General features: G+C 50.5%; 1 protein-coding gene across 7 annotated transcripts in view; it reads left to right on the forward strand.

The window, feature by feature from the left end:
• FOXP4 (forkhead box P4) overlaps positions 1–24,953 on the forward strand; it is a 143,730-nt gene that overhangs the window by 90,642 nt on the left and 28,135 nt on the right. For 4 of the 7 annotated variants that reach the window (XM_045013148.1, XM_045013153.1, XM_045013149.1 and 1 more), the window contains 5 exons: positions 12,409–12,559; positions 13,699–13,903; positions 14,301–14,408; positions 20,458–20,545; positions 23,741–23,824. In XM_045013148.1, the coding sequence (XP_044869083.1) occupies positions 12,409–12,559; positions 13,699–13,903; positions 14,301–14,408; positions 20,458–20,545; positions 23,741–23,824 (636 nt within the window). The remainder of the gene's footprint in view (positions 1–12,408; positions 12,560–13,698; positions 13,904–14,300; positions 14,409–20,457; positions 20,546–23,740; positions 23,825–24,953) is intronic. The other 3 variants (XM_045013150.1, XM_045013151.1, XM_045013152.1) reach the window with 3 other exon arrangements.

Here is a 24,953-nt window from a genome sequence, read left to right on the forward strand (position 1 = left end):
TGGGAGGGTGGGGCAGCTGGACCTAAGCCACTTAGGGTAACCACAAGAAAAGGTGTCCCATCATAAAATTCCACATCATATGCAGCAAAGAGTCCTGTGGCACCTTATAGACTAACAGACGTTTTGGAGCATGAGCTTTCGTGGGTGAATACCCGCATCTGACGAAGTGGGTATTCACCCACGAAAGCTCATGCTCCAAAACGTCTGTTAGTCTATAAGGTGCCACAGGACTCTTTGCTGCTTTTACAGATCCAGACTAACATGGCTACCCCTCTGATACTTGACACATCATATGCGTAACCCTGTAGCTCACAGTGCATCATTACTGAATGATGCATCTATAAAATATGCCTGGAGTGTGGGAGGTGATGAGGTCACTTGGGTGTGAGAGCAGCAGTGTCCATATGCCATGTCCAACATAGGAACGTCTCTCCCTCGGGGAGTTCTCCGTACTGCCCGACCCACAGTCAATGTCTTGCTGGAGGCTTCTGTGCTGAGTGGATTCTTAGCCGAACGAATTTCCGCTCTCTGTGGAATTCTGCTCGTCGGCAGCTGTGAATCTCTGAGTGTGCGTAGGGCTGCGTATGCGTATGCTTCTGTGCAAGTGGAATATGTTCAAGGGCTGTCAGGATTGTGCTTCCGCCCCTTCATCCAGGAGGGATCTTTTCAAGAAGAGGAGAGGAAAAATCTTTTCTTTTCCCCTCTCCCCCGAGAGTCCCTAAGAGCCAAGAGCTGAACCGCTGGAGTTGGCGACCATGAGCCATTTTCTCTGACTAATATTAGCTTGAGACAGAGAGGGAGAGTTGGAAAAACAAGGCACCGGGGAAAGGCTGAAATTCAGTGTGTTTGAGAGATGCCCCGTCCAATGGGACTCTTGAGCTGTGCTTGCACTTTACCTTGAGTGTTAGCAGCACTCGCGCGTCAGCCATTACCCACGTGACGAGCACCACTGCACTCAGGCGAGGAGTTTGTGTGCGGCCAGGCCTCAGGAGGAACACTTGAGTGAAAGGTGCAATGAAGACAGGGCCGGCTCCAGGGTTTTTGCCGCCCCAAGCAGCAAAAAGAGTGTGTGTGTGTGGGGGAAACAACCACAATTGCGATCAGCTCTACCGCCGCCGCTTCAGTCTTTGGCCGCAATTCAGCGCCAGGTCCTTCGCTCCGAAGAAGAAAGCGGCACAGTGAAGCTGATCGCGATCGCATTTTTTTTTTCTCCCGCTTGGGGTGGAAAAAACCCTGGAGCTGGCCCTGGACGGGACACGTGTTTTGTTCCTTGATTGTGGCTGCCCACTTCAGTAGCCTTGTTAAGGCTTGTCTAGACAAGGGGGAATATGCACCGGTGTTATCTACTACCTCTAATGAGCTGTAATGCAAAGGCAGGCAGTGTGGTCTAGTGAATAGGGCAGTGGATTGTCCCTGAAGTGACCTGGGTTCTATTCCTACTCTCTGCCTGCTGAGTGACTCACTTCACCTCTTTCTCTCTCTCTTTCCCCACCTGTAAAATGATCATGAGGCCTCCCTTTTGTATTGCACTTGGAGATCTGCAGATGACAAACACAGTGTAAAAACTTGGTAGGTATTATTAATACAGGCGTGCTGCACTACTGAAAAATGGATCTTGCACTGGTGTGGTTAAAGCCCAATAAGTTAGCAGGGTAAGTCGCATCAGTACAGCACGTCTACACTGGGTATTTGCACCAATATCACAGTGCCATTGCAAAAACCAAACAAAATACCCAGTACAGATGATGCTTTGAACTTGTAATGTTTGGATGATAGATGTGGTTTCCACAGAGCATCTGCTGTTTCGTCACCCACCTCTTGTGAGTACGGGTACGTCTAAACTGGAAGGGGAAAAGAAAAAAACCATACCCATAGCAGTGAGTTTCAGAGCCCAGATCAGCTGACTTGGGCTCATGGGGCTTGCATTACAGGGCTAAAAACAGCAGTGTAGACATTCCCATTTGGGCTGCGGCTCAGGCTCTGAGACCCGGCGAGAGGGTTGGTATCAGAGCCTGAGTCGGAACATCTGCACTTCTGTTTTTAGCCCCGTAGCCAAGCCAGAGTTGGTTGACCCAGGCTCTGAAACTCTCTGCCCCGGGGAGTGGGTGTGTTGGCAGTGTAGACGTACCCTAAGAGACAAAGGGCCCTTCAACACCCCCATCCCTTCTCTCCTAAACTAGGCCATCCTTCCTAATTCTGGATCCCTGCTGTAACTGATGTTCACAAGGACCTGGACATTATTAACCAGGATTGTTAAGGAATATTGAGTCAATCTTTAACCAAAGGATAAAACTGAATTGATCAAACCTCTTTGTAAATCTGGATAGGAGAAAAATATATATATATAAAAATGTTTTTGTTCTGATAACTTTTGGAATGAATCAATTTTTATGGCTTTTTTTCCCTTAAAACTCCCAGAGAACTTTTTTGCCCAGTTTCTTTAAACTATTAAAAATGGATTTCCAAAACTGATGTTTTTCAATTTGTGAAATCAAGTTTTAATTTTTCAATTTTTGGGGGAGGGGAAAACCTACCACATGACTTCAGCTGACCCATCGAAAATGGCATTCGGAAAAGAAAAACGTTAAATAACACTCAACCGTCAAATAACAGAAAATGAAAGGAGATAAACATCAAAAACTGTAAATGAAATTTTTTGCTGAGAAATGGAAAATATTGAGAAAATCAAAGTTTTTGCACACACAAAACATTATTTTCAAAATCAGCCCATTTTGCAGGGAGAAGGGAAATCAAAAAATTTCCACCCACTCTAAAACTACATCTTTGTTCTATCTGATAAGAAAGCAGCTTAAGGTGATTTCAGGATAACTGTGTCACCAGGGCCAGTAGAGTCCTGTGTGGGGATAAAAATCCTATTTGTCTTCATTCCTAGAATTCCCCTATCTGGACTCACTCAATCTACCCCCATCTGGAGTGACAGTAGACTTCAGTTGTCTCATTTACTCCAGTTGATGAGTATGAATGAAGGTTTAATCCATTAAAAGGCCCCTTGTCTCTTCTAGCTTGACAACCAAGTCTCTAAGGCTACGTCTATACTACCCGCCCGGGTCAGCGGGTAGCGTTCGACTTCTCGGAGTTCGATATATCGCGTCTCATCTAGACGCGATATATCGAACTCGGAACGCGTTCCCATCGACTCTGGAACTCCACCACCACGAACGGCAGTGGCGGAGTCGACGGGGGAGCCGCGGACTTCGATCCCGCGGCGTCTGGACGGGTGAGTAGTTCGAACTAAGGTAGTTCGAGTTCAGCTACGCTATTCGCGTAGCTGAACTTGCGTACCTTAGTTCGACACCCCCCCCCCCCCCAGTGTAGACCAGGCCTAAGAGTGGAAGAAGGAGAAGGAGAACAATGGTCAGAGGCTTAAGAAGGTGTCCATGTTAACCTAGTTCCATTGGGCCAAAAGCATCCTCAGAATAATACCCATGGAGGCGATTGCCCTGTTGCCTTCTGTGAAGAGGGCTCTTCAGTGTGGGTACTTGGTCACGCCAGGCACCACTGGCCTACGCAGTGCAATGGTATCCCCTGTAAGCACTAACTCAATGAGAATGGGCAGAGGTCCAGGAGAAGCTGACCTGCCTCTCAGGAAGGTGTTTGGTGACAGCTGGCATGGACCCTGCTTTGGCCGTGATCTTGCTGGAGTTGAAAATATAAAGCCACGTGCTCCGGTCTGAATGAAAACCTGCAGGGAAAGACTGATAGCCTGAGAAATCAGCTGGGCAAAAGGGCAGTGGAGTTGACACGTGGCCGTGCCGTCTAGTGTCCAACACCAGCCCAGATACAAACACCTGTAAGAGACCGAGGGTGGACACCTCACTGGTGAAGATGCAAAGCTTGTCTGCAATCACAAACCCCCACAGATGTGAGATGAAGCCCGCCCCACACGTTACGTACAGGTGGTTCTTGTATGCTCAGGAGTCCACTGAAGTGTGAATATCCTCCCCGCTCCAAGATGTCAGCCCATTGTGAGTTAGCCTTGTCTACACTAGGAGGCTTTTGCCAGTATAGTGACACCGGTATAGCAATAATGGCACAACCCTCTACTCTTAGATCAGTATAAAAATGCTTAGGCTGGTATAGTTTGTCGATCTGATGTGTCTGTGGGCTTTTACCAGCATAGCTAATCTAGTAAAAAATCACACATAGCTATGCCAGGAACATCTGTAAGTGTAGACGAGCCCTTTTGGGGTAACTTCTCCTTGGCACTGTTTGATGTCACATGCCAGGATCTGGCAAGTTGCTGGCTTAGTGCTGGCTTGCTGGGACCATCCATTGAGTATTGCTACTCTGTTTATTCCTTTATCTTTTCATTAGTCCCGATCTCTCATTTCATCTACAGTAGAGCCTCAGAGTTCCGAACACCTCGGGAATGAAAGTTGTTCGTTACTCTGAAATGTTTGTAACTCTGAACAAAATGTTATGGTGGTTGTTTCAAAAGTTTACAACTGAACATTGGCTTAATACAACTTTGAAACTTTACTATGCGGAAGAAAAATACTGCTTTCCCTTTATTTCTTTATTTATAGTCGTTTATGTTTAACACAGGTGAATAAAAAGGCAAAGTGGAGAATTAAGTTAGTGGTAGGGGTTTATGGTTTGTGCATCTTATACAGCATTGCCAGTCTATTCCAGAAGGCCACTTTGAAAGTCTTCTCAGAATGGCTGAATTGTTAAATGATCTCATGCGTATTCTCTGTTTCTGAGGTTTCTCTTTTTTTTTTCTTTAAAAAAAAAATGAAATAAGCAACAACAAAAAATAATTTGTCTTTATGTAGTACGGAACAAGGTTTGTTCTGGACTCCTCCCACATTTCTGGGGCCAGGTGACAAGGGATGGATCACTCGATAAATTGCCCTGTTCCATTCACTCTCTCTGAAACACCTGGCGCTGGTGACTGGCGAAAGACCGGATACTGAGCTAGGTGGACCACTGATCTGACCCAGCATGGCCATTCTTATTTTCTTATGTTATGTACAAGCCACATCTCCATTGTCATCTGTGGGGAGCTTTTTGTTGGTCTCCTGCATAGAGGTTGTTTTTGCGCCATCTTTCGGTATGGCAAGGCCATGGGAATATATTCCCCAGAAGTCCCCATTCAGCAGCCCATCCCTGTTCAGCAAAGCACACACTTAACTTCGGGCATCTGCTCAAGTCCCCTTGACTTCAGCAAGACTTAGGGTATGTCTACACAGCCGACGCAGTGCTTTAACGTGGCTGTGTAGTCGCGGCTCCAGCGCTGGGGGAGAGCTCTTCCAGCGCTGTAATAAAACCACCTCCACGAGGGGACTTTCTGCCAGCACTGAGAACGTGGCTGTTTTTTCACACCCCTGAGCGAAGAAAGTTTAGCGCTGTAAATAGCAGTGTAGACAAGGCCTTAGAAGTGAAACATGTGGTTGAGCGATCTACTGAATGAGGCTGTGTGTGTCTAAATGCTTTGCAGAACTGAGGCCTTAGGGCCTGAGCCAGTGACTGATCAAATCAATGGAAAGACTCCCATTGACTTTAAGGGCTTGATTCAAAGCCTATTGAAGGAGAACCGTAGAAGTGTAAGGCTGAAGGAGGTCATCTAGTCCATCCCCTTTATTGTTGTAGCATTGACCTACAAGGTGAAGGGGTCAGACTTGATCCAAACTATGTCCTGATGACTGAAATATCCAGATATGCTCAAGAAACCCAAGAGGCTTAAATCTGCATTTCCCAGAGCATCTTTTCCCATTGGCCACGGACATTATATTGCAGTGCCTCTACTGAGCTCTGGCAAAGGGCTCACCTAGGCATTTACTCCGTTTAAAAAGCTGCTTATTGATTATTAATAATGATCCAACAGGAATTTATGTCTTGTTGTTTTCTAAGGATTCCTTACAATTAATACTGTTTTGGGGGGGATTATTCAGTATATGCTAAGTAATCAAAGGGGTGCATGTGTATGGAAAAAGACTCTCCTAAACACCATGAAGCCTGCCTGCAAACGCAGCAAAGAGGTTTCCCAATATGGAAAGGAGAGTTGCAGCAAGGAAAGGGCTCCGGACCAGTGCCCTGAGTGACTGACAGAAACAAGTTGAGCTTTGGAATTAAGGGAAAGGCAGCTGTGTTAGGGATATTTTGAAGTGGTCTGAGCACAAGTAGCAGCAGTTTGGAAGTAGGCCTTGGGATCTGTTTCACGATCAATATACCATCTGGTAATGGTGCAGTTCACTCTTGTGCACAGGGCCAGCACCAGTCTGATGCCTCACTTAACATGGCAGGCACCTGTTGTCTTACAGCTGCGTAAGTGGTGCATAGGCCGTGGGGCGGTCCCCTTCTGAATAGGGATCAGTTTCACAAAGTGAATCAGGGTGGTGCCCATTAAAACGTCAACATTTGCCAACAGGAAGCACTTGGTGGTGAACTGTAAACATTGTTTGCCAAAAGGAAGGGGGAATAACTGCATTATCGCAGATACCGCCATGTAGTAGCTGTTGGCCGGTGCCATCTCCTTCATGGCAACCATGGCAGTATTTAATTACGAACGCCACTACAATGTTTGTAAACTGAGCGACTTCTTTCCCTTCAGTTGAGTTCATGGATTAGCGTGGTGTGACTAAGTTACCAACTTGTCTTCGGGTGTCGGGGGATCAGTGGGTGGGCATCTCTTTCTGCCTGACTTTGTGTTGTGCAATGAGGTTCAGAACAGGTAGCAGTCTGCTATGCAGGAGAGTTTCATATCTCTGCAGGCAGAAGAGTAGAACCAGAGCATGGTTGGAAACCTCCTGAGGAGTGAGGGAAGAACAGGAAAAGAGGAGGATGGAGGAGAGCACAGGAAAGCAAGTCGGACTATATCCTGTCTGGGCGGATGCAGTGATGTGCCATATATATCTCTTCCAGAGGTCACTTGCAGTGAGGTGGGGGACGGACCTTGGGAATTCGAGATTTGAATACAGCAGAGTCTGCTGTCTCAATTTCCTTGTTTTGTACCAATGGGCTGAGAGCGAGCAAAGAGCGGTGGGTGAGTGCATGAGAGAGACTAGGTGTGTACACTGGAGGAAATCATGAGATGACCCTGTTGTCCAGCTGAGTCAGGAGTTGGACTGGATTTTCCACCTCTTGCCTTGAAATAAGACTAAGGTGTCTTGTAATGCTGACTCTCTAAGCAAAGCTCTGGGTGGTTTTATTTTCACGGGGTGGGCAATTTATAGCATTAGTATCCTTGCCATGTTCCTCTTCTGCTCGGTAAGCGCAGGCAAAGCAGAAGTGATGTCCAGGCGGGTGTAATTTTCTTGCTGCTGTCTTTTGAAGCAAGGCTGCTCTAAACAGAGCCAGGGTAAGGGTAAACCCAGCAGGTCCCTATTGTTACAAATTTGGTCCCTTTGTGCTTCCAAAGAACACGGGAGGGAGAGGGGGATTTTTTTTTATAAACGGCGTCGCCTCTCCAGCAGTGACCCCCATGTAGTGACTGATATTGTACAGCTTGGCGGGGCGGGGGGAGGCAGCGCGTGGGGATTGGCTGGCAAGTAACCTAGGCGTCAGATTAATGAAGTGCTCCTGTCAGTCCAGAGTGTCACGCCGAAACTCCTCTTGATGTGCTCATAAATCAAAGTGACGGCGCCTGTTACCCCAGTAGCTGCACCCACTCAGCTGCGTCTAATGTAAACAGAGTGCAGACAAAATGCGTTAAGGAACTCGGACCCCGTCGCTGGGGAAGAGTACGGGGATCACGGGGGTGAGAGGGAGGAACAGGCTCCTGGATTGTTCCCTACTAGCCCCCCCTTTCATCTCCCCACCCCCACAACACGAGAGAACGGAGCGCCCCAATGGGCGCTGGTGACTGGCAGAGTGCAGCTCAGGAATTACTTTCTTTGTGTTTGAGATTTTTATCGGTGGGCAGATAAGCTTCATACTTCATTGGTTCTATCAAGAGCGTGCCGCGGATGACCTCTGAAAGTGAAAGTGTCCAGAGAAACCCACAGACTATGGCAGCTGCACATCTTGCGGTGGGGGAGGGAAGGACACAAGCGGCCAGGCAACACCAGAAGGAAACTTTATTTTCCCTGGCAGAATGTATTACCCGCTCCCTATTGCTGTAAGAGGGAGCCAGAGGGATGTGGCTTGCTAGAGGGCAGAAGGGTGGGGGTAGAGGGTATAGCTGGGTGTGGGGGGTGATTTTTTTGTTTATTTGTCTTTTGCAGAATTTGTGCTATATATAACATATTTGCAACTAACCCACCTGATTTTGGGGCAGGGGAGGAGGCTGGGCTGTTAGAAACCCTACATAAGAACGGCCATACTGGGTCAGACCAATGGGCCATCCAGCCCAGTATCCTGTCTTCCAATAATGGCTGATGCCAGGTGCTTCAGAGGGCACAAACAGGTAATCATCGAGTGATAAAACCGTCCAAGACTCACGAAGCGTTTTCGGGCACTCGTAGCCCAAGCACCAGCCAAAGCCCCAAGGGATTATTAATTCTGAATGACATTGAATCCAGACAAAGCTGATGTGACTTCTCTCTCTCTCTCTCTCACACACTCTCTCACACACTCACACCCCCCCCCCCCAAGCTCAGCAGTTTGATGGTTAAATTCAAACCTGGAGCTGAGTGTTACTGGCCTAAAAATGGCCGTGACACCTCCCCTCCCAAAGGGCAAAGGCTGGTATTTATTCGGTGCAGCTGTGATTTTTAGAGCAGGAGACTGGGAGGCAGGACTCCTGGGTTCCGTTCCCAGCTCCTACCCCTGATCTCAGGCAAGTTGCTTCTCTGTGCGGCCGTCTGTAAAATGGGTGCGATCCTCCAGTGCCCCCATGCAGGGCTGTAGAGTCGGAAGTACTTTGAGATCCCCTGCTGGCGGCCGCCACAGAGAGGTGGTCTCGCCCTGCTGATTTTGTGTGTTGAGTCTCTTGCCCATATACATGCCGGAGGCCCCGGGGAAGTGGTGCCACAGCTGCTGCTGCCCCCGCCAGGGTTCCTAGGACTCTGGAGCAGGTAGATGGAAAAGATAAAGAGCCCTATTGAGTTATGAGGTGAAAGTGATTTGCCCCGGGGATCCTAATGACTTAATCCGCTCCCAATTTCCTTCTGTTTTACAGCCTGGAAGTTGAGTGAATGAGGCAGTGTTCTGGCGGCCTGATGTAACAGGCAGGAACCTGTGCTTGCCGAAAGGCCCATGGGGAAGGGAGAAAGTAAACTCTGGCTGCCATTGGTAACAAAGGCAAGGGCTGGGCTGCCCTCCCTCCCCTCCAGGCCTGTGTGTGCATCTCACACCCCCATAAAACCCTTCCCAACATGAATGACTGTCTGGCAACCACTGAGCGGAACTCCTGCCTCCTTTGGGTCCTTCGGGGATCCGCTCTCCTCGTATCTTTTCCCCACCTAAATGCCGTGAAGAGAGTCTTCCCTGGTCTCCTGGCTAGGAGTCTGTCTCACCCCCAGCATTCCTGGCCTGGCCTTGGAGTATGCAGGCTACCTGAGCGTGCGCTGTCTCCCAGGCACCCAAGAGTTAGAAAATTAAGGGGGGGGTTTCTCCGAAAGGAGATCACTATAGTCTGTGCCTTTGTCACCAAGCGCAGGGAAGTCCCGAGACTTGGGGGATAAAGCCCTGTTGATTTCTCCTTCGGGAGCCATCCTGGCCAGGAGATGTGCAAGACGGGGTCTCGTCCGTCTCTGGCTCAGTGATTGAGAACCAAAGATCTAAATACCCTACTATTCTTCAAGGAAACCCAAGAGCTCACCTTGTTTTACAGATGCTAATGATTAATCCTCATAGCCCAGCACTGAGGTGAGTCAACATCCTTATCCCCGTTGTAGATGGGGAAACTGAGGCACGGTGAAGTGAGTGACTTGCCCAGTGAGAGACCGTGAGTACTGGTGACAGACCTCAGGGCTTCTGGTTCCCAGCTGTGCTGTTTAATCACCCTCCTGCTTGCGGTCAGAAGCTTCCGGGTTTATCCCAGTCGTGTCCAAAATGATCCAAACCTCTTGCACCTACCTGGGAATTTTCCAGGAAGAGTCTCTTCTCCCAAGATTTACCACGTGTCTCAGCTCCTGGTTAGAAGCTCAGGGTTTAGTTTAGGTTTCGTGGGCAGAGGTTCAGTTTGGATCAGCTCTTCATGCTCAGTATGAGGCAGGGCCGGATGACTGTCTCACAATGGCTCCAAGCTGTGAATCCTCACCCAACCTTATTATAATTATAAGTATAATCAGTATTACCCCGGTGCTTAGGAGCCATAGCCATGGACCGGGGCACCATTACGCTAGGCGCTGTACAAGCACAGAACAAAGGCGGTCCAAGCCCCCGAATTGTTTACAACCTAAGTGAGAACATTGACCATAAAAAGCTTTTTCCTCAGGCCAGCCAACTTGGGGGGCAGGGGAGTGTGAGGTATCTGTGTGTGGACTCAGGTTAGGGGCAGTGCTCGATTGAACTGTGCAGTGAAGACCAGGCCGTGTGGATTTTTACTTCTCCAGGTGCTCCCTGTCTTGGATTAATGTGTATATGAGGTGAGAGAAGATTTCTGGAGCAGCAACTGGAAGTTTCCCAACTTTCTCTGCACTCAGAGAGGCAAAGCCTCCTTAACACCTGACATAGGCCTGCCTGTGTGCTGACAACAGGTCCAAGGAATCCAGAATTCAAAGGGTAACGGCAAAGCCCACGGCTGTGATGCGAGTGGGCAGGTACAGACAGGCTCCCTCTCTCCCACCTTGCCACAGATCAGTGGCTGCCCTTTCCCTCCTCCCCCGTTCAAACCTCTCCTCCTCTAGCTACTTCTCCTCTGTTTCTTGTCACCTCCCCAGAGATGACCCCAGCCTAGCAGGGTTATACCAGTTAGAGCTGTGGTTCTCAACCAGCACACAGCTGCAGCCCACGTGACATCCTTAGGGCCATACAGGTAGCATATATGTTGTGTGGATGCAGCCCATGTAAACGGAGAGAGCTGCCTTTGTGGCCCACAATGGTAATAGGTGGAGAACCACTGGTTAGCTGATAGGTGGGGAGGGTACTGTATGTCTTATCTGAGCGGTACAGTCTGTGGTCTTCCAGGCAGCTGCTTTACCTTTCTGTGTTGGTCTCTGCACCTGCGGGCTGGGCACGGGGGGCCTGGGTTCCTTCTCCGTGGTGTAAAATTAAAGAGGGGGGGGGACCAAAAACTGGCAATGCGCATGCTTAGGGGCTTGGAACACTGCAACCTGAACAGCAGGTATAAAGCATGGGCTTGCCCACCCTACAGCACAGCTGAACCTTGCCTTTGTTTTGTACTTGTGCCGTACCTAGCACCATGGGATCCTTGGCCGGGACTGGGGCTTCTAGGCACTGCTGCAATACAAATAAGAGCATACAGAATTAACAGGTGGGATAGAGAAGGGAGATCAGGAACCTCCATTTCCCCTGTCTCATCAGTCAAGAACACGGGAACGTTTGATGCAACTGTGAGGTGGCACCTTCAAAATTGAGCACAGGGAATACAATTACACATGGAGCCTGTGGAACTCATTGCCACAAGTTAGCCTGGAGGCCCGTGAGCTGAGCAAGATTCAAGAAGAGGTTAAACACTGTTATGAACAGCAAGGCTATCCAGAGTTACAACCGTAAATACTCAAAGAGATGGGGGGGGGAAATCAGTTTAGCAAGGAATACAAATGGTCTTGTTACAGGCCATAAGCCAACTGTTAGCCCCAGGGAGATTAAGTGGACATTTCCTAGAGGCCAAGTTCTTATACGTTATCTTTTACAGCAGTGCCTAGGCGCCAGCCAAGAAGGGGGTCCCATTGTGCCCGATTCTGTACAAATTGTCCGACAACTACCTGACAGCAGGCTTGTGATGCTTAAATAGCTAATTATTTGGTTAAAATAATGATTTCTCTGTAAAATGGGGATGTTATTTACCCACCTTGGCCTCTTTGTAGTCCTGGGAAACACCCCTGGTAACCGTGGTTGTAATATAGGGTTAATGATAACTTTGCTGCCTTTGCAGGAAGCTCAGCAGGCTAATGTTTCTAAGGTGTGTGGAGAGCCTCAGCCAGCCACTGAATAGCAGCGCAAAGCAGCGGTGTTTTTTATCCCCCTGTGTGATCCCAATGCACAGGCGTTGGAAATACTCATCGAACAGATGGAGCTGGAGCGCTCCGTGCTCTAAGCAAGCACACCCTCGCTCTCTCTCTCTCCTCCCTCTTTTTTTTTTTTTTTCCTCTCTTCCTTCTCCTCCTCTTCCGATAGATCAAAGACTCTGTCTTGGCGACATGCTGACTGGCTACCGAGGACCAGCGATTTAGGACAAAGGTCTGTGCTGACCAGGCGTAAGGCTGATGCTGGGATCCGGCACTCCGTGCTGCTCAGCGGGGCCCTTGTTCCCTGCAAGGCCTCGGTTGCAGTGTCGAAAATAGTGGTTTTGATTTTTTTTTTCCTTTTGTCTCCTAGCAGCCATTAGGGAATAAACAGCTGGCGTTCCAACAGCAACTACTGCAGATGCAACAGCTGCAGCAGCAGCACTTGTTAAACCTTCAGCGACAGGGGCTGGTCAGCCTTCAGCCGGGACAAGGCACCGTTCCCCTGCAGACCCTTCCACAAGGTAAAGCGCGTGGCAAACCTCCTCGCTCTTGTTCTGTCCTTTAAAGCATGAGCCCTCCGCTCCAGTCGGCCTGGTGGGTGTTACCCATGGGTAGCAGCTACAAACGCAGCCTCCGAGCTCTTAGGCTTTTAGTAGCAACTGGGTGGTTTTCAGTGCACTTTTGGCCTGCTTGAGTCCATCTCTCTCCAGCACAATCGTGGGCTATACAGGAGCGGTAACAGTGATTCATAGAATCAATAGGAGTAAAATTGCATAGGAGCAGTTGAGGTATATTCTGTAAGTTCAGGGCCCAATCCTGCTGCCAATGAAGGAGGCGATGGGAGTTTTGCCTTTAACATCTGTGGGAACAGGACCAGGCCCTGAGTTTGCTTATATCGTTCCTGTTGTTTAATGCCCTGGCTGATAGAGGTTCCTGTGTGGGGTTGGTGGTACAGGCAGGCGCTGGGAACGAGGGATGCGTGCCCAGAAAGCAGAGTTCTTATGCCTGGAGAATGAATGCCCTGATCGCCTGTGGAGAGGTGGCCCATCTGGGTGAAGTGCAGAGGCCAGAGCAAGGCACAACTTCCCCCAGATTCACTCAGGACTCTCCCAGGTTTGGGTCACGCACTGGAAACTCCTTCCAGCTCATTCCGAGAGCTTCATGATCCTTTTGAAGCAAGCCTGGGGCCAGGGTCAAATGACCATTTACAGATGCCTGTTGAAAGTGTGCGGCTCCAGCAGGCGGGACAGAACGCCAGGTGAAACTGGGCCGTTTCCACTGAGCATTGGGTTCATTGGACCCCGACGCTCGGAACAAAACTTTGTGGGGGAGTCTGGCTGCCTCGTGGAGCAAAGCCTGAAAGGAAGGTTCCCTCGCATGCCTGCAAACCAGACCCACTGAATTTCCTGTGGCGTTAGTCGAGGCAGCAAGAGGGAAGCTGGTGCTGCTGTTGCTACCATGGCTAGGTAGCGCTCAGGCCTTCAAGGCTGTCAGGCTGGTGGTCTTCACCCCCCCTTGATTAAACTAAAAGCTGCCCTTTGCTGGGTTCTTCTCAGCGCAGGTTACTGTTGGGCAGTGGTGGTTCTCTGCTCCATATCTTCACCCTTGTCTCTGTGCGTGTGTTTTCCTCCTCTCTCCCTTGACCCCGTCCGGCATGTAGCTGTGTGTCCCTCGGACCTGCAGCAGCTCTGGAAAGAGGTCACCGCTACCCAGCCTGTAGAAGACAGCATCAAGCAAGAGGGCCTCGACCTGACCACCAACACTTCAAACTCTACCTCGTTTTCGGCCGCCAAGGTCTCGCCTCCCATTTCCCACCACTCTCTCCCCAATGGACAGAGCGCCATGCTCACGCCAAGGAGGGACAGGTAGAACCGAGCTGGGCCAGCCTTTTATTTTGCCCTATAGGTCTAAGAAAAGGCTAGATGGGTAATGGATCCATTGTTTGTTGTTGGGAGTGGGGCCAGCATAGTCCAGTGGACTGGGAATTGAGGGAGCTGGGCTCTGTTGCTACGTAGGCAACTCACTTAACCTCTCTGCGTCTCAGCTTACCCGTCTGGAAAATGAGCTGTAATCATGTTCACTAGCCTCCATAAGCCTTGACTGATGCATTTGAGAGCCTTGGCTTAAAGGTGCAAGGAGATGTGTTAATATCTTGGGGTGGTCCTGGTCTGGAAGCTTCTTTGGAACTGCAGGAGCCAGCCTGTCATGTGTAAGATCCCCAGTGTAACGGTTCGTTCCTTCTCCTCCATCTCACTCTCTCAGCAGCTCTTCTCATGAAGAGAACCCCGGCTCCCACCCTCTGTACGGACACGGAGAATGCAAGTGGCCTGGTTGTGAAACCCTCTGTGAGGACTTGGGACAGTTTGTCAAGTAGGTCGCTCCCCTGCTGTGTCTCTCCGGGGCTGTCATTTCATTCCTGGCTCCCCCAGGTTGTGCAGCCAGTGTGGTGGTCTGCAAGTTGCCCTGCACTCGGGGGCCATCCAGACCCTCCCCGTTGCTAGCACCCTGTACTTCAGTACTGCTTTGGGCAGAAGAGGGGAGGGGTTGGTCCTTGCACCTGCACCCCGGGCTGAGGGCAGTAGAGGTAGGTCAGAAAAGCCATGACTTCCAACTGTCCGGGGTTAGGCGGAGCTCATTATCTCTTCAGAGGCTACAGGTGGGGCCTTAAAAAATCGATTTTTCCACAAGTGGCTAGTGATTTTTTTTGGGCACCCAACTTAGCACCTTGGACGGGTTTGATTTCCAGAGGACTCGGCACTGCCTGAAAGTCAGGTCCCTTTGAGGGGGAGGGTCTCAGATTGAGCCCCCAAAATCACTGGTCACTTTTTGGAAACTCTGGGCCTTCGTGTCTCTGTGCCCAAGTTTCCCATCTGTACCAGGGGGGTGCTAGCACGCCCTGTGTCTTGGAGTTGGAAACTCTTCAGTTCAGCCAGTGGGTGGACTGTAGATTCAAGCGTAACAGCCAAATTGGCGTGCAGGCCCCCACCCCATCCCATAACAAGGAGGTTAGTCTGTACATTCAGGGGGATGGAGGGAGGGTATGCTAGAGGAGAAGAGAGTGTAAGAGACCTAGAGAAAGCACAGGACTTGGGTGGAGGAGGGCGAGAGAAGACAGACGAGGAAAGTTAGCAGCTCACCCTCTGCAAGGGGGGAAGAGAGAGAGCGAGCGAGCGCGCAAGAGAGAAGAGAAAGAAACAGATGGCAGCGCGGCAGCCTGCTGACACCGCTTGTGGGCTCTGTCACTGACTGATTAACTCCGCTGTCTAAGAGCCCTCCGCTAGCGTCAGGGTCAAACAAATTGTTTTCACGCTTCGTCAGAGGTTTACTTAATTAGTTCATTTGCAATTAGATCTCTTTGTAGCCGGGATTTTTAGCAAAGACATCAGAAGAAACTGACGGGTTTTCTTTCCTTTTTTTTTTTTTCTTCTTCCTTTCCCCCTCTCTGCGCTGAAGGGAATGTTGTGGGAGTTGGGGCAGAGATGCACTGTGCGTGTGTGTGTCTATTTGTGTCTGAAAGACTTCTGTTTTACAAACAGCACGTCAGCTGATCTCACCAGCCATGTGCCTGTCTGCCTCCCCACTTTGTTCAGGAAGGGTGGAACAGGTGCCAGCTGCAGTGAATACCAAGGCAGGCTCAGTCGGGGGGTAGGGAAGAGTGACCGCTGTGCGTGTGGGGAGATGGGTTAAGAAGGGGAAAGCATCATTATTCAAAGGAAAGAACCAGGAGGAGAGGACAGGGGGCATTGTGCTATTGCCAGACGATGCCTTGCTGCAGTTAATGAAGTAAGGAAGGCAGAGGAGCCAGAGAGGGGTGCCACCTAGTGGTTAGAGCAAGGGGCTTGGTGACTCAGGACTCCTGGGTTCGATTCCCTTCTCTGCCTCTGGCTTGCTGCTTGACCTTAGGTAAGTTTTTGCTTCTCTGCGCCTCAGTTTCTCCACCTGTACAATGGGTCTAATACTTCACTGACCTCACAAGCAGACTGCAAGCAGGGATGGCCCCAACCTACTAGCACTGAAACTAGATCAGAAGCTCAGCAGTGTTTGGATCACTAGTTTTGGTTTGACTCATGCAGAGCAGGGCACCATCTGTGAAGTACCAGTCTGAATCCTGAGCTTCTCCAATGTTTTGGGTAGAGATGGTTGAAAGAGGGGGAAGAATTTTTGCTAAGATGTTTGTAAAAAAAAATTGTCTCCATTTTTAAATTTTAAATGTTTCAACCAGCTTGAATTTTGGGTGCATCTGAATCCACAGGGCCAATTTGTACCCACCTCTATCAAAGAGTTAACCAAGTTATTGGGCTTCTTATACATGCTGGAGCAGTTTGAGGACCTCCACCCCTGGGCACAGGAAGGAAGAATGAAACTTTCTGACACGGAGATGAAAATGAAAGCACTTTCCAGATGAGACACCACACCGCCCTGCCCCAATTTTACACTTTCCTCCTTCAGCAGAGAATGCCAAAACTCCTGACAGCTTATTCTTTGCAGAAGTACCCATGTCTTAGTCCCACCATACAGAGAAGCAAGGAGTAAAGACCCCTAGTCCATCTCCAGCTAGATAGGTAGTAGTGATGAAAGAAGCTCAAACATTTTGTCGGGTTAGTTCAGATGCAAGTCTGGAAGCTTGTCCCCAACATCTTGTTTTTGCAAGATAGGGCTGGAAATCTCCCATAAACAAGTTTTTCAGTGAGAATCCTGGTACCTCCTGCTGCTGATTGGTGGGTAGATCCCATTTGGACAACTTCTCCCATGGTATCTCTGTATTTTGTTCCCAGTCCTGGTTGGAAGCCGAGTCACCAAAATGACCATCATTTGCACACCAGTAGTATGTTTGGTTCCATCATGGGTAGAGGCATTGCCTTTACACCTAGGAGCGTACAACCTAAATCAGATATAGACAGTCCAGGGCCAGATTTTCTAACAAGTTAGGCATGCATTGTGTGCTCGCAATTCACGACTAATTTGCTTGCATAGTTGCACTCGCAAATGTCACTTGCACATACAATTACCTGATCTGTGTGTCTGGTAATTACACCTGTAAATTAGACATGCATTTTGCCATGGGACTACACACCTCACTGATGTGAAAATCTAGCCCATAATGCAACGTGGGCCCATAGAGCCCCAGATGAGCCACCCTTTCCAAATCTGTGTGTCTTGGAAAGTGGAGAGGGTTCAACCATCCAAACCCGCATGGTGGATTTTTGTAGCAAGACTTCCTGGAAGAAGTGAGTTTTAAATGGCTTTGAAGACAGGGAGGTTGCTTGGCACAGCATGCGAGAAGTTCCAAGCAGAAGAGATGGTGTGGAAGTCAAGAGAAATGAAATACCGTTATCTGCACATACATATGATCCTTGAGGAGATTTACGGTGGCTTCTGCAGGAAAAATCGCCTGCTGGTTAGAGCACAGCGCTTGGGAGTCTGACTTTGTTTTTATAACTTACCCAGGGTCACTGGCAATTTCCAAACCGAGACTGGCTATTTTTCCTAAAACACCTGCTGTAGTTCAATCATGGGTTAATTCAGGGAAGTTGTATGGCCTGTGTTATTACAGAAGATCAGACTAGGCGATCGCAATGGTCTCTTCTGGCTTTAAAGCCTATAAAACTATTCCTGGTGCTGCTGTCGACTGTCCCATGTGAGCTTGAGCAGCTACTTCCCCTCCCTGTGCCTTCGTTTCCCCGATACCTACTTCCTGGGGGTGGAGAATGGAAGCTACATTAATTCATGTTTATAAAGACTTTGGAGGTCTCTAATAATAATATTTAGCTCGTACGGAGCGTTTTCAGCTATGGCTCTTACAACACAGGTCGGTATCACTGCGCTGATGTACAGAAACCAATGCACAGAGAGATGCAGGGATTTGCCCAAGGTCATGCAGCAAGTCAGTGGCAGACCTGGGAATAGAAACCATGTCTCAAGACCCGGTGTAGTGTCCTGTCCATTAGGCCACACCGCCCTAGATGGAAAGCAACGTGGAGGGGAGTCAAACGCTAATTCGGTGAAGATCAGTGCAAGGCCAGGTGACTTATTTCCAATCTGATTGACCTGCCCCTAAAGAGACTTTTTAAAGTCATGGAATGCTAAAGGAGATGCCAGACGTCCCCCATATAAAGTAAAATCCCAGATACTGGAGAGGAGGGTTTTCCCCTCACTTGCCCTCTTGAGTCACAGTACAGCAGCAGGACAATTGCACTGCGAGTTGGCACTCGGGTGACCGTGGACCAGATCCTCAGCTGGTACCAGTGAGCCCATTGAACTAAGCTAGCTTGACACCGTCTGAGGATCCCACCCCGTTTGTATCGTGTGTGATGGGAGCAGAGGGAATATCCAGACCAGGTGGAAGGGGAAGAATAAGGGATGGAACTGACTGAGCAGGGGGACTGGAGAGAGAGATCAAAGGGAGACAAATGGGGAGAGTTCAGCATAGCGTGTCTGGGGAGCATGGGACATGCGGATTCTAGCTTGGATATTGCTCTCGGCATGTCAGCAGCAGCTGCCCCCGGCCCTGGGAGCTCGGTTTCCCGACACCGCAGCATCCAGGAACACAGGCTCTCTGATGTTTTGTTGCATGGCTCTGATTGACATTAGAGGGAGAAGTTTGATAGCAGGGATCTGTCGAGTGGCAGGGTCGGGGGAGAGAGAACAGAGGCAGAGGAGCGGCACGGCTCAAGGTGAAGAGAAAAGAGGGGGCCGCAGAGCTCAGAAAAAGGGGAGAGGGGACACCGATGGCAGGCCGCTGACAGTGCAGAGCGCTCACCACATGGGGCTGGGAAGGCTCGTGCTCTGCGCTCGTTTAGTTAGCGGGGCTGACGGGGATCCACCCGTTGTGTTTCTTTCCCAAATCCCCTCACCTGCGGCAACACCTGCAGCTGAGTCTGAAACGAGGGGTCCCCACGTTTGCAAGACCCAGGCCTGCTTTAGTCAGCACCATCGGGGCAGGTGTATTTAAAACATCTAAACGTAATGCAGCCCTAATGTTTTCTTGCACCTTGAATTCACCCCGGCGGAGAATTATTCCTGCTTGTTCAGCGCTCACCAGCGCCCTGAGCGAGCTTTCCTCGTGTGCCGCAGTCGCAGGCAGAGGCAGGACCGGTGCTGCATTGTCAAGCTCAGAAGGCCGTGTTCTGAGCGCCCGTGGTTTAGCGAGATGGGGCCTGGAGCGGAGATGGCACAGAGCTGTGTGGGGCAGGATTGATTCCTGGCTGGAGGGCGATCCTAGTCTGAGAGGCAGGGAAGAGCAAGGCATCACCCTATTCCAGCGAGAGTCCACAGCCCGGCACCTCTCCCTGAGCTATCTCCACTCTCCCTGGGTTCCAGACCTGGGGATTTCTCTGTGTCTCCTGACATCCCGGTCCGTGCTCGTGGCTGGGTCCTCCATGTGGTTGAGCGAGCAGAGTTCCTTGCTGGCAGGGAGCACTCAACCTGGAATCAGGACTAAGACTGGTCCCGTATGTTCTTCCGTGAAAGCGAGCAGGGGCCATTTTGAGGCCGTACACGGGTCCCAGCAAGGCCCTAACTTTGTAAGGAGAAGGCTTCGTTGCCGAAGGTGGCCATGAGGTTATTGTTTTGATTGCAGAGAGAGGAAGGGGAGGGCCTTGTGAGTAAGGCATGGGACCCTGGGTTCTAGTCCCAGCTCTGCCGCTGACCTGGCTCCATCCCCTCCTTGGTCTCTGTTTCCCCATCTGTAAAATGGAGCTGATCATATTTACCCGCCTCGGGGAGAGTGTTTGAAAGGCTTCATGCGTGAATGTTCGTGAGGCACTGAGAGTCTAGAATGCAGAGCACCTCAGAAATGCCACCTCCTGCCTTTGGGGAGTCCCTTATGGAATGCAAATGAATCCCCACAATGCTGCCTGTGTCTGCCTGGAAACCTGTTCCTTGGCTGCAGTCAGTCTTACCGGGTACATCCTGGAAATGGGATTTTCCTGCTGAGCTTAAGGAGCCAACAGTTGTACCGTACTCTCACCTCCCGCGGGGCTTGGCTTGCAGGCTCACCCTCCACAGGTACCAGCTGTTTGTTTTGTATTTCAGTGGACTCTCTGTGGCAAACTGAGGCAATCCAAGTGCTGTTGGGGAAGGGGCTGAGAGACTGTGTGGTTCAGGGAGTAGGGCACTGGCCTGGGACGTAAAAGACCTGCTCTTCTCGGCTCTGCCAGTGACCTGCTGTGTGACCTTGGCCAAGTCACGTTGCCGCTCTGTGGCTCGGTTTCCCCTCCCATGCTTTGTCTTATCTGTTTAAATTGCAGACTCATTAGGGCAGGGACTGGGGCCTGATTGGGGCCTCCAGTGCTCCCGTAATACAGATAAGAGGTGCTTGCAGGCCATAGGTAGGTGCGGACATGGGCCAGTAGGAGGTGCTGTGTTTCATGGCGGGCTCTGGGAACTGTCGATATAAAATCCATTCTTCTCTGTCTAGACACCTCAATACGGAACACGCACTTGATGACCGAAGCACGGCCCAGTGTCGAGTTCAAATGCAAGTGGTACAGCAGCTGGAAATACAGGTAGGTGCAAACCAAAGAGACTTGAAGGATGGTGTGGAGTCAAACTCTTTACGTGCCCTGCATGTAAGTGGCAGAATTAAGCTGTTCTCCATCGGGAGGGAATAGCTGGGTCTAAGGTGACCAGATGTCCTGATTTTATAGGGATAGTCCCAATATTTGGGGTTGTGACTTACAGAGAGCCAGGAAACATGATGTTTGACAAATTGTCAGACCTCCTAGATCTGCTCACCTGGGCCTTAGCTACAACAATGTGCAATCTTATATAGGCAGAAAAATAGTTGCCAATTGCACCTGCAGATTAGGTGCACGTTTTGCCGTGCAGTCACCCATCTATCTTAAAGGTAAGGGGTCCTGTCCGAAAACCAAGTGCGGGTTTGTGGGCAGTGGGGGAAGGAATCAACCACTCGAACCGTGGTAGATCACACATTCATGTACGTATGAAACAACACATTGAATTGCTAGATCGAAAAAGAGAGACTATTATTGTAACCAGCGTAAGAAATGGAGGCTAGGTATTTCAAGTGGAAATTCAGTGGAAGATGGGCACCTGATTTCTGCAGGCTCCTCTGAAAATTTCAGCCAGAATGCCACATGTACTGTGCGTTTGCTTCCATAGCATGTGAGGGTTTGACATTGGCACAGTGTAACCAGCGTGTTGTGTGTGTTTTTGTGTTGCTATCTATGGCACCACGTGTACATGAATGTTGTGTAATGTTTGCAACCCATGGGATGGGCAATATTTTGTAGCCAACTCTAGAGCCAAATCCTAGTCCTCTTGAAGCCAGGAGAGCTGGTGGGTGCTCAGCACTTCCAAATATCAAGCCGTGTATTATGTGTCCGAATGTAGACTTCGGAGCTCACCCTCAGGCCCCTGTTTTTGGAAATCTTGCCCTTGATTTATCGTTTGCATTTCATACGAGCTGTCCCCCCCCCCCGAAGTGCTTTGTGTAATTAGTTAACAAAAGATGGCAATTCAGAAGAAATTTAGGCTTTCCTCTGAGGTTTGCAAAGCGAGAGAGATTCAAGGCGAAAGAGAGCCAGGGTGGCTGTTGAGAGCGGCAGCTGCAGAAGGCTCTCGCTAGCGCAGGCAAGCTTGGGTAAAGGGACAGGGTGGTGCCGGCTGGGTGAGGGGAGAAGGAGATAATCTATGAGCACTGCCCATGCTGAGTATTTTAATGACGTATATACGGCACATAGGCGACTGTCTCCGCATCTCTTGCACGCGTGCTAAATGCAAAGATGCCTGGTGCGTATGACCATGCGTAGGAACTGTAGTGCCGTGTGACACACGTGTATCCATTGCACGGGGGGGCGGCACGCAAGTTGTCTTTTTATTTACAATTCCTCCTATGGATTCTCTGCCTGCCCTTTCCTGGGAAATGCCAGCCCTGGAGCTTGTGTGACTGACTCCAGCGGTACTCTTGTTATCCAGGTTGCGTTGGCTGCTAGATCACACATGTGCTGGGGTGTGGGGGGAGGAGGTGGCAGAGGAGGCTGTGCTCAAGGGGGGGCAGGTGGTGTAATGCAGAGTGCTGGCAGCCTCTGGCAGGAGTTAAAGCAAGGTAGGATGAAGCTGATGGCGGGGAGGGGACAAGGGAGGGAAAGGGGTGGACATTTAAAAAAAAAAAAACAATTAGAGAAAAAAACTCCCAGGAGCAGTGGTTGGCAAGTGAAGTTGAGATTCTAAAGCCGCCTGAGTCAAACCGTGTGATTCCGTCCTGTTCCCAAACGCTCACTAAAGCAAGAGGTTGAAAGCAATTACTGGAACTTAGAGAGGGGGGGAACCTGAAGGGATAGCAGAAAGCTCTGTGCGCGAAGAGGAGAAGCTGCCACCAGAGCTACCAATTATAAAGTTTTCAGCGCGGAGCTCCCGCTGTGTCGGTGGAGAGAGTGTCTGCATCAGGAGGGGAGATCTGTCAGCTCTAATGAGAGCCACGACAGCGCGAGAGCGTCGCAGCCGCTCAAACTTCCAGCCAACTCTGCTCCAGCTGCTGCTTTTAACTCCTTCCTCGCCTGGCTTCCAACTCCATTCCCGGCGAAGGAGCAGCATCAGCAGGGGCGGGGGCCAGCGGGAGGAGGGAGGCAGCCTCTTTGGGTGTCTCCTGGATTGCAAGCGGGGCCCAAAGTTTGAGGGGATGAGGCGGAAAGGGAAGGTGACACGAAGAGAGATGGTGTCAGGTCCCATTGCCTCTCCACAGCTCAAAATCTCTCCTGGTGCCACTGCGAATATTTCACCCTTCCCCGCACTCTGAGAAACAAACACACACAATTAAAGCAATGTTGCACAAGTGGGCGGATGGGTGGGTAGGTAAAGGAAAATGGGAAGGAGTGTGTTGGGGGTGTATAGTGAGGTAGGATCTGATGCACCGACAGTGGGCAGGGGAAATACAGGCTCACTGGTAGGGAACAGAGGGGGTGGACAGGAGAGGCTGATGGGAAGGAGAGAGCGAGAAGATGGATGGGGAGACGTGGACCAGGTCCTCCGATGGAGGAGGAAGAATGAATACAGAGCGGAGTGACAGCCACCTGGGAAGCATAGAGAGACGGCCCCAGAGGAGTGGGAGAAGGGAAGGAGATTGGGGAGTGGGAGGGGATCGTGGATGGATGGGAGAAGGGACGTGTGGATGGATCAACATCTTAAAGAGGCATGGAATTATTCTATTTTGCAATAGATTTTTCATCCCAGCACATAGAGCAATGCCCGTACAGCCAGAGGGCCAGGGACGCTGTGTTCCTATGCAGCCAGAGGCGTGGGCATGGCAGGCAGACACCCCAGCAGCCGTCAGCACACGTCCAGGTCTTCCTGCCCAATTGGAAAAGGCAGCTCTTTAGCGGGCCAGAGAAGCAATCCCATGGCCGAGTGCACGGCTTTCAGGGGTGTTCAGTGTTACTGGGAAGATGCTAGCGGGGGGTGTAGACCACAGCATCGGCAGCCTCTCGCCACGGGAGAGGAAGGAAGGAAGGCCCAGGGACGGAAGAGAACAACCCTGGTCTATCACATAGTGGCACTCAGAGAACGTTGGCCAGACAGTGCCAGGCACATGGGGGGCCAAGCAAGGGATGAGAGAGGAGCTTAAGGAAGCTTGCAGCAGAAGCGCGTTTCAGCGAGCGCTCCCTGGGAAGCTGGGTGCTAGACAGCCCTGGGAGTTACCCTGCAGCGACAAGTAACCTCTTCCCTCCTGCTTCGCCCCACAGCTGGCGAAAGAAAGCGAGCGTCTCCAGGCAATGATGGCCCACCTCCATATGAGACCTTCGGAGCCGAAGCCTTTCAGTCAACCTGTAAGCACCAGCCTGCCTTACTCATCTGCCGCTCATCCCCTCGAGTTTCCTCCTTCTCGGTGCCTCCCCCCGTCCTATCCGCCCATCCCCGTCCAGCTCTTCCAAAGCCCATTCCCAATGTCTTATCGCCACTTTCCTCCTCGCTTCGCCAGAGCTTTGAGCCAAGCCGTGCAGACTATATCCCTGTTACGGCCACAGTGGCAATCCAGGCGGGGCAGGGTCACCGACATACTCAAATATCAGAGGGGTAGCCGTGTTAGTCTGGATCTGTAAAAGCGGCAGAGTCCCGTGGCACCTTATAGACTAACAAATGTATTGGAGCATGAGCTTTCCTGGGTGAATACCCACTTCGTCGGATGCATGTATTCACCCACGAAAGCTCATGCTCCGATACGTTTGTTAATCTATAAGGTGCCACAGAACTCTGCGACATACTCAGTGTCTCAAGCTCGGTTATCGCATCCTTGTAGCAATGATCCCCGAGTGATCCGCTTCTGGTTATCTCCACCCTAGAGGTCTGGGCTTGGCTCTGGTCCATGCTGCTCCCCTTACTAGACATCCAGTGCTTTAGCAGGGCATGGCTCATGAAAAGCCCAGGTGCTGACATCCTCTGTGTTAAGGAGGCTCCGGGGAATGCTGGCCTCCCCCCAGCCTGCTCCCTCCTGCTTGGTGTCATCACCCCGTCCTCCTGAAGGAGTTTATTCATTGGAAGGGTGGCCTTTCTCTCTCTTCTCTCTCTCTCTCTCTCTCTCTGTCGGTCACCTGCTCTCCCCGTATCTTCATGGCTTTTCTCTGCATCCCCAGGTCCTTCTGCTCCTGTTCAGTAATGAACCTGGCTAGGGGCGTGAGCAAATGTATCCCCATCAGTGCCTCCTCCTCTGTCCCCGTAAAGAGTTCACTGAGCAAAATTCCAGGCCAGAAATCGGGATCGTTGCACCTATCCCCCACAAACCATACGCAGTGCCCTTAAAATCTCGGTACCTGATCCCTCGCCAGCTCCTAGCTCAGCTCTCACAAGGACCTGGGCAGTACCTGGGTCAAACACCCCTTAGGAATCCCTGTGTGCTGCAGAGAGTAAGTCCTGATGACTCAGGTGTCAGCTTTCCTCCTGAGTTGCCCTGTGTGATGT

Source organism: Mauremys mutica, chromosome 4, assembly GCF_020497125.1.
Source record: "Mauremys mutica isolate MM-2020 ecotype Southern chromosome 4, ASM2049712v1, whole genome shotgun sequence".
Lineage (NCBI taxonomy): Eukaryota > Metazoa > Chordata > Testudines > Geoemydidae > Mauremys > Mauremys mutica.